Source organism: Hevea brasiliensis, chromosome 14, assembly GCF_030052815.1.
Source record: "Hevea brasiliensis isolate MT/VB/25A 57/8 chromosome 14, ASM3005281v1, whole genome shotgun sequence".
In the NCBI taxonomy this organism is placed as follows: domain Eukaryota; kingdom Viridiplantae; phylum Streptophyta; class Magnoliopsida; order Malpighiales; family Euphorbiaceae; genus Hevea; species Hevea brasiliensis.
The window spans coordinates 12,589,302-12,604,090 of NC_079506.1; the positions used below are offsets into that span (position 1 = coordinate 12,589,302).

Here is a 14,789-nt window from a genome sequence, read left to right on the forward strand (position 1 = left end):
TAGCAAACTAATACTTTAGCAAAGCAGTTAGCAAACTAAGTCAACAGCTGCATGTCTCAACTTGTAATATAAAAAAAATGATTCAGACCTTAAGAAAAAGTAAGTTCCAATAGCAGTATCCAAGGTCATGATGAAAAAAAAAATTTATAAAATAATTAGAAAATAAAGTTTCATTTTTGAGCTCCATTCGACTAAATTCTCATCTATTCTTTTCACATAAGACCTAAGACTCAATCTCTAACTCTATGACTTTCATACCTTTACTTTGAGTCTTGGCTTTCATAATCTTGTTCTTTTCTCATTTTGGATTTGTCTTGAGATGCCTTTGAGTATTCTTCCTCCTTAGATGCAACTTCAAAAAATTCTTTATGAATAAGAAAAGGAATCTACACATCACTTTAAAGTTGGGTTAGATAGATTCTATTTGAGTTTTGTTATCATCAAAATCAATGCTCATTTTGAGCTACACGGGGTCAACAACTTATTTTAATCATTTTAATTTTAGATATATATGTTTATCATACCCATTTTTATTTTATGGAATTTATAAATTATATACATAGATTTAAAATGTATTTACAGAAAAAAAAAAAAAAAAAAGAAAGAATTCGGAGAGGCATTAAATCATGAATTAATTGTGGGGGACATGGATTTGAATAATAAGATTGTACCAATAATGAATATTTGAGAACAAAGTTTACCAAAGTAGTTCGAAAAATAAAGAACGGTAGGAATTTGACTTTTGATATTATGATATTGAAATTGAGGATGATGCATGTGAACAAGCAAGGATAGACGAAAAAGAAGGAATTTTTTTTTTATAAAGGAAATATAATTGAAGAAAAAGAAATTAATCCATGAAGTTTATCAAAATTTATAATTTAATTTATTTATTTTTAATTTAAAATAATTTAGCTTTTTAGAAATTTTCAATTAATGAATTTATAATTCTGTCTAAATTTGACCAATTTACCGTTAACTGCATAGCAAAAATAATTATAATATACTCAACTTCATTTTTCTTTTTAAAATAATTAAGTACATGTGAGATTTTATTTTGTTGACAAAATAGTCCTTTCATCTGAATGTTGTATTTAAATTGTTAATATATTTTAAATTTATTTATTTATTTTAGGTCAATGAAAATTTCTTGGGGTATGTATATGCAAAATAGAAAATAAATGGGTCAGTATTTTAGTGGATATAAACTCGGTAAGGACTCTTTGACGCTCAAGTTAGAGCTGATATGAGAAAATAATGTATCATATTGATTAGGGAGAAGAACATACTTTCATAGATAATCGAATCTCTTTATATAAGACATAGGCAATAGTTATTTATGGTAAATCAACTCTGTAATTATATGAATATTATTAGTTAATATAATTATAGAATTATATTTCTATTTATAGTGCATAATTATAGGGATTGTTATATTTAGCAATCCTACCAAAATTACTTATTTTTAATCAAGCTTTTTTTCTTTTTATTGAGTGAGTATTATAGTAGTTGAACTAACTAAAAGAATCTCATTACTGAACCATTAAGTATGATTAGACTCGTAGGCTATTTGAAAATCCGAATTACTGAGTCAAAAAAAAAAAATATATATATATATATATATATATATATATATATATATATATATATATATAGAGGTGTAAACAGGCCTGGGTTGTAAGTCCCGTATTTAGCCGAGAGGGCGTACTTAGGGCAGTGATTCCTGGTGCGATTACCTCACTTAACTCAAAAGATCAACCTAGAAAAATTCTTTAAGTATGAATCCAATTTTCTGTAGGACAGTTTCTTCTTCAAACTCTTCTACCTCGTCCTCCGAGTCGAGAAAGATAGTTAATAGTGAAGAAATAATAATCGAAAATTTTGAAAAATGTATAGATAATTGGGAAATTCCAAAAGTACAAAAGGATCAGATCTATCAGACTACAAAACTCAATTTTTTCAAAACTGATTTCACAATCAAAACTGAAGAGAGAGATCTTCAGATTACAAAACCCTTTGAGACGATTTCTCTTCTGCCTCAAAAATCCTTACAAAAACACCTTGAAAAATAATACAAATACATCCATATAGGTTTAGTCCAAGTTGGAATTAAACCGCTTACAAAAGAAGGGTTGAACACCTCAATCCTAGCAGTTCTTAGAGATACTAGGTTCATAAACTTCCAGGACTCCTTGCTTAGTTCAGTCGAGTCTAGTTTGTGCAGTGGACCAATATCTTTTGATTGCTATCCAAATTTTACTGTTTCCTTAAACGACAGTAACATTACAAAATCCCTTGTTTTACAAATCAAAACTCACAATTACAAAATGCTTGAAGGATCTATTCCTCTTGCACTGATTTACAAAATTCATTACAAAGCTATGGTTTCTGCTTTTGCTACAAAACATAAGTTTCAAAGTAAAAGAGGAGAAACTTTGCTTTTACAAACTGATCTTACAAAATCCAACACTGTAATCCCTAGATCTATCCAGTGGAAGAACATAACCCTACCAGAAGAATGGATTTTAGAAGGTGTAGTAGAACCAGAATCTTCAAAAATAGTTGAGCCAAACGTTCAACTTAGGCAAATAACCCAGTATGACGATGGAAGAGTCAGCCTTAGCTTTAACAGAAGCCTTAGGTTTTCAGATGATTCCTCAACGTCCAGTACTGTAGACATAGGAAGAGTGTCTCGTATACCTTCTGTCATTAGTTTGCTTGTTACAAAACCAATTGGAATACAAAATATACAGCCTAGGTACTCTACCTCAGACTTACCTAGCTCTTCTAGGTTTTCTACCTCAGAAATACCTAGATCCACTTTACAAAACGTAGATTACTCTACAAATGTTCCACATCCAGTTTATACAAATTTACAAAACGAGTCTGTTCAGGTTGAAACCCAAACAGAGTCAGAACCTACTTCTCCTACCTTTTCAGCCATTACAGAAAATGTAAACCATGAACTTAATGTGCTTGAAAAAGAATTTGAAGTAGACAGACAATATTTGCGTGATGATTTTTATTCTCCTAAAAATCATAAAAAGCAAATGTGGTTTTTCAAAAATTTCAATAATCAAAGGGAAGAAATTCAAAAGAAATATTATGACTTTATACACCAGCATAGAGTTATATATATTGGTAAATATATAATGTGTTAGATTGACAGAATTAATAAATTTAAGAGCCATCATATCAATAAAATATAATTTACATAAAGTTTTATTCCTTTATGTTTTCCTAGAAAACTTCAATTTGTCACAATATAGTCTAAAATTTTGTTTCTTAGGCAATAATTAAAATTTGTATGATTATTATTTAAAAAAAATAACGTGATTGAATCATTTTCTTATAAAATAAAAAAACTATCATATTGTGAAATTTATTACTTTTGACAATACAATATTTACTCCTAAGTTTTTGATATAAATCACAAAAAATTTATGATAAAATTATTTTAATCATCTTAAATTTAAATGTGTCCCATCACATTCACATATATTTTAAAATGAATTATGAGTGTTTATATATATATATATATATATATATATAGTGATCAACTATAACTATCTACATATATATATATATATATATATATATATATATATATATATAATGAAAAACTCACGCATTAAATTAATTTTGATTTTGATTTTGATTTTCTTCAATTTGATTGGGTTATTTTTTAATTTAATTCTATTTTAATAAAAAAATTAGAATCAAATTAAAATGGTAAAATTAGTTTGGCTTGATTTTTATGATTTCAATTTGTCCGTTATGATCCAATTCACTTCGATTTTCAAAATTGATTTAAGAAAACCAAAAATAATTCACAACCCTAAGTAAAACTGTGTTTACTAAACATCTAAACTCTGAAGCTATTTTTCAATGTACAACCGCAGTGAAACTGTGTTAATAAATTCATTATTGCTTTGCTATATAAATATATTAATTTAATAATATTATAATTATTTGTAAAATTATAAATTTAATAGTAAATATCACTATATATTTTCTTTGTAATGCGCCAAGCCAAAATCAGTAGTCTCAGTCATATTCTTTCGTGGAAGGCATATGTGAGTGTTTTTTTTTTTTTTTGGGTTATAATTATATTTTATTATATCTTATGATATTTTGTCTAAAAATTTTAATTTCATTCTTTAATTATATTAAAATTAAGAAATTTACAATTTTAATTTTGAATTTTAAACCCTAAAATAAATGAGTAATATTTAAAATAAAATAAAAGACCTACATGAAAGTCGGTGAAGACACAGATTGACTAACTAAATTATTTTCACAAGTAAACAGCATTTGAATTATCTTCATTCATGACAACAACATTGTGGCGATAAAGAATATTTGAAAAATTTTTTTAAAAATTTCAAAGGTCAGAAATAATTTTTTAAATATAAAAATCATTTAAATTATATTGTACAATCTTAAAATAATTTAAAATAAATTATTCAAATAAAATCAATAAACTTTCAAAACTTTTAAATTATTCAATTAAAATCAATAAAATTTCAAAACTAGAAATTTAAATTCAGAAAAATTTTTAATAAATTGTTATAATTTTAATACATCTAAATAAAATAAAATAAAAAAATTCAAGTCGTTACACTTAAACTCAGCTTGCATTTATTTAAATCATTCAATGATATACCCAATAAATCATAATAAATAATTAATAATAATATAATGACGCTGTTAATTCAATTATTTATAATAACCACAAAGTATATACTTTTTTATATATAATTACATATTTTAATTTTACACTTAATTTTTTTTATATTTATATTATTTATAGTTTAATTATTTTAGAATTAATTGTAATTATATCTAAGTAAATTGATTCATGAACCAATAAATAAATCAAATAAAAAACTTATAAATCAACCAACTCGAGAATTTAAATATTTGAGTAATTTTAAGCTGAAATATAGCTCTTTTATTAATGGAACAAGCAGAGAGTGGAAGAAATTGCATTCAGACAGAGAAATAATGAAAATAGTCTTACCCGAAGTTTATCTGCGTCTCAAAAATTCCAAAAATTTATGAGAAAGCCTCTGGAAGTTGAATCATCTCCATAGCCTACCGGAGCCACCGTCGGAACCACCGCGCACGGTGGCCGATCGCCGGTCACCAGCTACATTTGCCGGATCTGATCATAACACCATGTTCCTCTCCTCTTCCTTAGTCCATAGGTGGTCTCGGATCGTCCTAGATCTGACGAAAAAGCTTGAAAAATCCGAAACTCTCTCCTTCATATCTCACTCATCCGACCTCCATTTGCTGCAAAATTGGTATCAAAAGAAAGCTCTCGGAACAAGCTTTCCAACGCCACTTGAATTGCCTCGATCGGACGTCGGATGAAATAGGAATCGCGCCGGAAAGCCGCTGCCCACTGTGCGCGCATTTTCTCTCTCTTCTCCCTCTCTTGCCGCCATTTCTAGTGGTTCTGGCCGTCGTTGGAGGGTCGCCGGCAGGGTGGGGAGGTCGCCGGCCGGTTACCGGAGAAGGAAAGAAGAAGAAAAGAGGGGAGGAGAGGAAAGAAGAGAAATTGAGGGTTCCTCCTCCCGATTTTGGACTCTTTTTTTTTTTTTTTTTTAACTTGGCAGTGACAGTGGAAATCCACTGTCACACGCCAAGTCTCATCCTTTTTTTTTTTTTTACACTAGCAATTTTAATAATTAAAAATTGCACCTTTTTGTTAATATATAATTCCAATTCACATGACTTTGTGGACTAAATGCCAGTCGTTTTCTGTTGTCCATTAGTGATATGTTCTTTCCTAGAAGAATATCATGATCTTCCGATCATCTTCGTCTTCCTCCCTTCTTCTTCTTTTTTTTTTTTTTTCTTCCTTTACTTCTTCATTTCTTCATAAATTTCTTGTATGAGACTAGTTAGTAAATTTAATTTTGTTTCACTAAAATCTCTTTAATCTGCTATATATAGATTTTTATATTAAAAAAATAAAATAATTTTTTTTATTCTCTTTTCTTTCACATTCAAAAAATTTGATCATTCTAACAATTATCTGGACCTCATTATAAAAATATCAATATCATCATAATAATTTATTTTTTATAAAATAGGAGAATTTATCCATTGATGAAAAGTATTAAAATTATATTTATAAATATCATACTATAATTTAAAGTGATTTTTTAATTTAAAAATTTGTTATAGATTAGGAAAACTCTTTTAAATAAAATTAAAGTTTAAGAATTTTTTAATAAAAAGTTAAAATTAAGAAAGAGAGGGAAACAGAGAGTAAAATTCAAATAGGACTATAAAAAATTACCCTTTAAGCGTTGCCTTCCACATTGAGTTTGGAATTCAAATTTATGAGGACTTTGTTTGCAGCTTTGCGCATTTACTTTGCTGACAAAATGCTAGCCGTTCTTTGATTGTTCATTAGAAATTGCCGATAAAATGCCTTCCACTGATCTTCTCATGGCCAGCTTCTACTTCATCAGCCATTTCCCTGCAATTTCACATGTAATGCTTTATATTTTAAGTATTTATATGCACGGCATTGTAGAGAGAAAAAAAAAAATTATATTTTAAAAACTCTGTGATTTTACTTTTTTTTTTTGTCTGACTGTAATTTTACTATTGAAGTTTAATTCAGAATATATTGATATTAAAAAAAAAATTCAAATTAAAATTTTATTATTATTTTAATTCTAATTATAATTTTAAAATTAAATTATTCATGAAAACTCGGATAAAGCATGAATTTATGATTATTATTATTATTGGATAAGAAATTAAAATTTATATTTTAACATCAAGATATAACACCTTTTTAATATAAAAATCAAGATACAATGGGTGTAATATAAAAGATGTACACTTTTTTACTATTATATTTTTATTAAACAAATAAATTATATTAAAAATAATTATTAAAGAAAAAAAAAAAGAGATATAGAAGAAAAACGAAAAAATTAACTTTATTTTCTTGTCTTTACCATTCAATTTATATAAAAAACAAAATTCTAAATTTTTAGAGTTCTTTCCCTTTCAGCTTCTAACAAAACAGAATAATTGGAGATTTTTTTTTCCTTTTTAATTTTTCCTTCCAACAAAATAAGGTAATTGCTTTTCATCTTCCACAACCATTTTCCTCTCCCTTTCCTTTCACTAACAACACAACAGGCCCCAAGTTTTTCAAGAAGGAAGAAAGGGAAATAAAGGGCCTCAAAGCTTTTGCTAGTTTCTAGGCAGAGACCCCACGAGCTTTTTAGTTGCCTGCCACTCATAATTTTTAACCATATAATTAATCGTATGGTGAAGCTTGCGAGTGAGGAAACATGGAGGGGTGGGCAGGATTGGCAGTATTTGCACGCGTAGCAAAGATGAAAAAAGCTGGAATACATATTTTATATATATATAATATAAATATATATTATTAATTTAATATTATAATTAAATAATATAAAATATTATCACAGAAGAGCTGAAAGTAAAGGAAAAGCTTTTGTGAAAGCTGCAATGCTTCAATCCCACACGCAAAGTTTAGAATTGAATCCCAATCAATTATTAGACCCACTCTACTGTTTTGCATTTAATTGTGTGGACCAAATGGAGCTATACGATCCTTCCTGGAAGGCAAATCTGATGTTGACTAAAAGCTCTTCATTTGTTCATAAATTTCTTGCATCAGACTTGTTTACCCAAATATTCATCTCTTGTATTTTGCTTTCTCTACCTTCTCCAAACTCAGCTGCACAAGATCCTTCTGTTATCACTGATCATGGCTTCTACTTCTTCCACTCCTCCCAATCAGGGGAAGAAATGGGATGTTTTTATTAGTTTTAGAGGCGACGATACGCGTTATGGTATTCTCTCCCATCTCTCTAGAGCCTTGAAGGACAAACAAATCAAGACTTTTACGGATGAAGAGCTCCATAAAGGAGAAGAGATCTCACCAGAGCTCTTGAAAATAATCCGGGAATCAAGTGTCTCAATAGTCATTTTCTCTGAAAATTATGCAGATTCTCCATGGTGTTTGGATGAGCTTGTTGAGATACTTAAATGCAAGGAAGAATCAGCACAAATAGTTCTACCGGTTTTTTACAAAGTAGATCCAACTGACGTTCAAAAGCTTTCAGGGAATTTCGGGAAGGCATTTGCTATTGCTATGCATGGGGAAAAAGGCAGTTCACAAAAGGTGGACAAGTGGAAGCGTGCTTTGATGGAAGTAAGCAACTTATCAGGATGGGATTCACAGAAAATCAAGTAAGTTAATTACTCTTTACTGCAGTTTTTCTAAGTTTGAATTTAAGGAAATAGAATCAAAATATAGAAACTTTTAATACAGTACATTAATCTTAATACTGAGCACTAATCGAAATATAGATAGCACTAATATGAAAATGGATATTTGTTACCTTATCCTAAAATCAAAGCATATTAATTATATATTACTATTTAGTTAGAGGTGTGGGTCTATCACTGTGATTCTATCATTACTTACTAGTGTTTGTTGTTCACATGTGACTAGATATGAGGCCAAATTGGTTGAGGGAATTGTCAATGATGTTCTGAAAAAATTTAGTGATATGTCTAAAGGTGATGATTCTTATGATCGCAACTTGATTGGAATTAAACTGCGTGTGGAAGAAGTGGAACGGTTGTTAAATGAGAAGCAGATTGTAGGAATTTGGGGGATGGGAGGCATTGGTAAAACAACTATTGCACAAGAAGTATTTCATCGAAACAAGAATAAATTTGATGGTCATTGTTTCGTTGAAAATGTTAGGAAACAATGACAAAGCAATCATCAAATTCGGTCATGAGTCAAAATCATTCAACAATTATTAAGGGACAAACATGTAGACAGTTTGAATGATTCTACTAGGAGAAGGCTTAAGAGTAAGAAGGTATTGATTGTTTTTGATGATGTAGAGGATCGAAACCATTTAAAAGATTTAGCAGGAGATTGTGATTTGTATGGTGAGGGAAGTAGAATCATCATAACTAGTAGAGATTCACTTGGTTTATCAGAGGAAGACAGATATGAGGTTGAGAAGTTAAGTGATTCTCAAGGTCTGGAACTCTTTAGCTTGCATGCCTTCGAGCAAAATCTTTCCAAGGAAGAATATAAGGAGCTATCAAACAAGGCAATAAACTATCTGGAGGCAATCCATTAGCTCTTAAAGTTTTGGGATCTCATTTATTTAATATGCACATAGAAGAATGGGAAAGTGAATTGGAAAAATTGAAAGTTGAACCTCTTGAGAAAATTCAAGCTGTTTTGAAAACAAGTTATGATGGGCTAGGGGATAAGGACAAGGACATATTTCTTGATATTGCATGTTTCTTCAAAGGGCAAAATGAAGATAAGGTTGAGAGAATATTAGAAGCATTTGGTTTCTTTCCAAAAAGTGGAATACCTCGCTTACTTAAAAAATCTCTCATAACTGTTTCGTCACTCAATGAGATTCATATGCATGACTTGCTAGAGCAAATGGGCAAGGATATTGTTATTAAGGAATGCAAACAGCCTGGAGGACGCAGCAGGTTGTGGAATTATGAAGATATTAGTCATGCATTGACAACAGGGACGGTAAGGACCAAATTAATCAATGAAGCTTTTTTCATTATCATATTTGAATTTTGTAAGAATTGTAGATCTCGTGACGAATTAAGTATTAATCAATAATCCTTTTTGCTGTTATTTTACTAGGGAACCGAAAATGTTGAGGCCATATCATTTCGTTGGGATGGGAGAGATATTGGGAAGCCTTTGAAGCTAAGTGCCACGGCCTTTGCGAAGATGTGCAATCTTAGATTCATCGAAGTATGTGCACTGTGGACCCCAGTGCTCGTTCCTAAGAACTTTGAATTTTGTGCACAAGCACTAAGATGTCTTTGCTGGGATTATTATCCTCTTGAATCTTTGCCGTTAAATTTTTGGCCAAAGAATCTTGTAGAACTTCACATGACTTCTAGAAAACTCATACAACTGTGGAATGGAGGAGATAAGGTACAATTTATATATTTTAGCTATATTTTATAAAGTTAATTTGTATCTTCTAATTTATTGATATTTTTCTATTTAATTACAGCCTCTTGAAAATTTGAAATTAATGGACCTTAGCTACTCTCGTAACCTGATCCGGATTCCAGACTTGTCAAGTACTGCCCCAAATCTCGAGTTTTTATATTTAAATTACTGTAAGAGTTTGGTTGAAATTCCCTCTCTTCAAAATCTAAGTAATCTTGTAGAACTTCGTATGCGTGGGAGCAAACTCATACAACTGTGGAATGGAGGAGATAAGGTACAGTTTATAAATTTTAGATACATTTTATAGAAGTTAATTTGTATCTTCTAATTTATTGATATTTTTCTATTTAATTACAGCCGCTTGGAAATTTGAAATTAATGGACATGAGCTGCTCTCATCGCCTGATCAGGATTCCGAACTTGTCTAGTATTGCCCCAAATCTCGAGTTTTTATATTTGAAAGAATGTTTGAGTTTGGTTGAAATTCCCTCTCTTCAAAATCTGAGCAAGCTTACTGAACTTCATCTAAGTGATTGCTGCAAAATCAAAGATTGTCCAGAGATTCCGTGTAATATAAGGATTCTAAAATTAGACAGAACTGGAATAGAACAACTGCCCTCATCAATTAAGCATCTGTCTCAACTTGTCATATTGTCCTTGGATCAGTGTACAGCACTCGCGAGTCTTCCAAGCAGCATTGGCAATTTGAAACGTCTTGAAGAACTTCATCTAGCTAAATGTTCAAGACTCGTGACTATTCCAAGCAGCATAGGCGAGTTGAAATGTCTTGAAAAATTATTTATCCGGAATTGCTCAAATTTAGCAAGTCTTCCTGAAAGCATCAAACAACTTTCGAAGTTGAAAAAGCTTGATTTAGAAGGTTGCAAGAGACTTAAAAGTTTACCAGGGCTTCCATCATGCTTAGAATTATTAAATGCAATTGATTGCCACTCTCTGGAATCTGCATCAATTTCTTTCAATTTCTTAGAACATGATGATGAAAATGAAGAAGCAGATAGAAGTGAACATGAAAATGAAGAAGCACATAAAAGTGAATCTGAAGATTGCAAAGTTCTTGATTTTAGTAATTGCGTCAAATTGAATAAGAAAGTAATGGAGGATGTTTTTGAAGCGCACCTGTTGGGTCAGAAAGTTACATTATTGATGGCAGGAGGTGAAGTGCCAGAATGGATGAGGTATAAGAATAAAGGATCCTCGCTTTCCTTCAAACTTGACCTTCGACACTTAATTGCCTTCTCTTTCTGCGTTGTTCTTCGTCCCAGAGGTTTAATCGATTTTCCCTTCGAATTTGAAGTGGATTTCATATGTGAATCTGGAAATAGGCGGGAACGTAATGCGTTCAACTTTTCTAGCGATAAGGACTTTGCGAATTGGATTGATTCTTATGGAGGTCCGTATGGTTCGGACTCATCACACGTGTTGCTTTCATTCAATGGATTGAGGACACGTTTTGATGAAGAGTCTTCCGTTACGGCCTCATTTTGCTGCAAGGCTGACTATTTCGTGGATCGGCCGGAAATTATGGAGTGTGGGGTCCATCCTATATATAGTAGAGATAAAAGGAGAAGCAGAAATGAAAAGCACCAAGATGACGAGGAATGCCAATCACTTCTTCAAATATTGGAGGAAGACAAATCGTAGAGAAGAAGAATAAATAATGAGGAGGAAGCTTCTTCTTCTTCTTCACTCGATCTCTTCCTGCTTCCTCTTAACCAAACCCCACTCACTTTCACAACAGGTATAAGTCATTTCTAGTTTGCCGTTACTTTTTAGCATTCTTAATTGCTTTACTCTTACAAATAACTGCAATCTTTTGCAGCTCTATCATCTGCCGCTCTATTGTCATTTGAGAGAGGGAAGACTATACAGGAGAATAATTAAGCTCAAATCAGGGGAAAAACAACAGGTGAAATGATAAATAGTATCTTGTGAACAATATTACAATATAATATGTTGTTATGTGAACATATAATCTATTCTGTCATCCACATTACAACATTAGCTTCCAAATCTAACGATTGACTGAAACTGAACCCCACTTCACTTCCAAATCAACTAAGATACACATTGCAAATAAACTACAACTCTCTAACCTGAAGAACAAATAGCCTTTATAATTATAACAGGCTTATAATGGAAAGCTAAAGAAATGATAAAATAAGGACGAGGAACAACAACATCACATTAGAGTAGAATAAACATTGTAAATAACTAAAAAACCTCTAAAATGCCTATGGTACAGGAACAACAGGAATTGAATTTTCTGTTGGCTTCTTTACATAATTACTCTTTGGATTGTAGCCGTGGAGAGAGAGATTCTTCATTAGATTGATAAGAGTCATGGGATTAGTAGTTTTCTTGATCGTCAAATCATCATCACATTTCCTATCTCCTGCTTTTATATGCTTCTGCACCATAAAAATAGAGTTGCAAAATTAGCAACTAAAAATGAACAAACATTAAGCAGAATTCAGCTAACTTCCATAGCAGTCGGCAAATTTAAAATGGAGCACTAATACAATTCACAGCAGTCATTCAATTTTAGTTAAGTATCTAGACAAGACTTAAGCTTTAGTTGTTGTTGTTGTATCTAGGCAAGATCCCTAACATTGCACAGCAAAATTCATAGAATTCAGCTACTAGTCCAAAACTGATAACAATAAGATCATGATTTTAACAATAGCAAATTTTAGGGAATAAATGCATCTTCTCAGAAGATGCAATGGTCAAACCTGAATTGTTGACAAAACTATAAGGCTAGTTTTCGAGAGTGAACTTGCAGAAACTCACCATTTTCGTGTATCTCCATTTGCAAAGTTGCAGGCTTATTGTTCTTTTTAGTGTGTAGGGATTTCTCTCGATTTTCATAGAAATTGAAGTCATCTAACCATGAGGTCTTAGCTGAATAACTCTTAAATATATTCAGCATTTCCAAACCTTGCTAAAGTCCAATCTGCAAATTATTATAACAAATCGTGTCAATCCAACCTTTAATATATTCAACAAGAACAGAGGCCACCATGCACAAGTTTCTATTCTAGCAGCATCTTTTGCCAGATATATTGAAATATCAAGCCTAAATTGTATAGTACAACCACTGAAAATAACAGAAAAATGGCAACATACTCTGCTAAGTTGAGTTTTTAATGCAGGGGAACCATATGCACAGCATATTGCAGAAGACTTTCACAAATAGAAGCTGTTGTGTAAGAGAACAGGTCTTTTCTCAAAACCACGAACTTCAAAAATAGAGGGTAGTTTTTTTTTTTTTTTTTTTTTTTTTTTGAGGTTAACATGAACTTAAAAATATTTCTGCTCCATTCCCAACATGACAAGGTCAGGTATAACAAATATTCATTGTAAAGCAGTACTACCATGAAGTAAACACAATTTTCGACAATCAATATGTATTTAGTTCGGCCATATTTCTTAAAATATAATATAACAAATTAGAAGATGTAAATGTAGAGCAGACTGGCTTTCACAACAGAAACATCAGAAGACAATTGAGTTCTAAAGCAAAGGAGATACCTCTTGAGTGTCTCTGCTATAAGTTACAGGCCGCCTACCATTATTTTCAAGATCTCTGTTCTGCTTCACGGAATGCTGCATCTAACTTCTTATTGCCATTTGGAGTGCTTGCCTATACATCATATTTAATGCTCTTATGAATGTCATCTTCATTGTAAGATTTGATAACATAGAACTTAGCATCTGCGTACTTAGTTTCAAAATCTGGTTTGTTATACTGATCTCTTTGTACAGTGATTCCCAAGTCTTCCTTGATAGCAGTCTCCAGAGAAGGAAATTTGTTAGAGCCCCTACGACCAGAAGTTAGTTCATTTGAGGTTTCAAAATCACTGTTTTTATACAATCTGTCTCCAGATTTATTTCTATCATTTCCATTCCATATCCTTCCGTTCTGTCTATAGTTCATAAGACAATTATGCGGGAATGGACCATGTTTTTGGATAGAAAAAGGAGGCAAATTTCCTACAGGATGGTATCCTTTCGAGAGACCTGCTGAGAAATCAGAACCCAATGCAGACACCCGTAACAAAAAAAGTTAAATCAGCAAAGACACTCAAAACTGAAGACTATTGATGACCAACAAGCACAACAAACTTCAAAATCAATTCTTTTTGGGAAAGTTTAAAGATATAGACATAAAAAGTAAGAATATTTCATAGCTTGTTTAAAGGTCTGATTGCTTGTGTATTTGTAGACTTAGAGGATTTGCCAGCGGTATTGTCATTAGACTTCATAGAGTTAAAACCACTGGACTTGGCAAAAGTGGAAGCTGATCCATATTTTCCATTTTGAGAACCAGTATTGCCATTTGAGACATCACTAAAATATGCTGAATCCCATGAATAGCAAGGCATGGCTTCTGATCCATAGAAAACAGGATGTGGAAGGTATCCAGGTGAAGAAAAATATGCTTGTTGACCAACACTTTGCCCATCTACCCCAACCACTGCCCCAGAAGCATATGGATTATAGCAGGTAAATAATAGACTAGTGATACATTGTCTGATTGCATCCCTGATGTGATCAACCGATACACTAGTATCAATTATCAACAAGACACAATTATACAAAACTACCCTTATCAGCCAAGCAGAACGAGACATAGTTTTGCCTAATTTTTGCAAATAGAAATGAAAGTATACATCAGAAGAACATACCATATGAGATCCATCTGCTTGAAAATAACCATGATCATCCAATTGTGTGAAGG

The 14,789-nt window shown here is 31.5% G+C and overlaps 2 protein-coding genes across 2 annotated transcripts; both read left to right on the forward strand.

Moving 5' to 3' along the window:
- The first annotated feature begins 7,589 nt into the window (after positions 1-7,589).
- Positions 7,590-9,170, forward strand: LOC131172772 (disease resistance protein Roq1-like). The gene is made up of 3 exons (XM_058134294.1): positions 7,590-8,256; positions 8,522-8,774; positions 8,928-9,170. Exons 1-3 carry the CDS (start codon positions 7,772-7,774, stop codon positions 9,168-9,170), a joined length of 981 nt encoding a protein of 326 aa, XP_057990277.1. The 5' UTR covers positions 7,590-7,771.
- LOC131172773 (disease resistance protein TAO1-like) lies at positions 8,823-11,689 on the forward strand. Its single transcript, XM_058134295.1, has 4 exons — positions 8,823-9,586; positions 9,707-10,006; positions 10,089-10,301; positions 10,385-11,689. The coding sequence occupies exons 1-4, from the start codon at positions 9,203-9,205 to the stop codon at positions 11,687-11,689; spliced, it is 2,202 nt and encodes a 733-aa protein (XP_057990278.1). The 5' UTR covers positions 8,823-9,202.
- Positions 11,690-14,789: the final 3,100 nt, after the last annotated feature.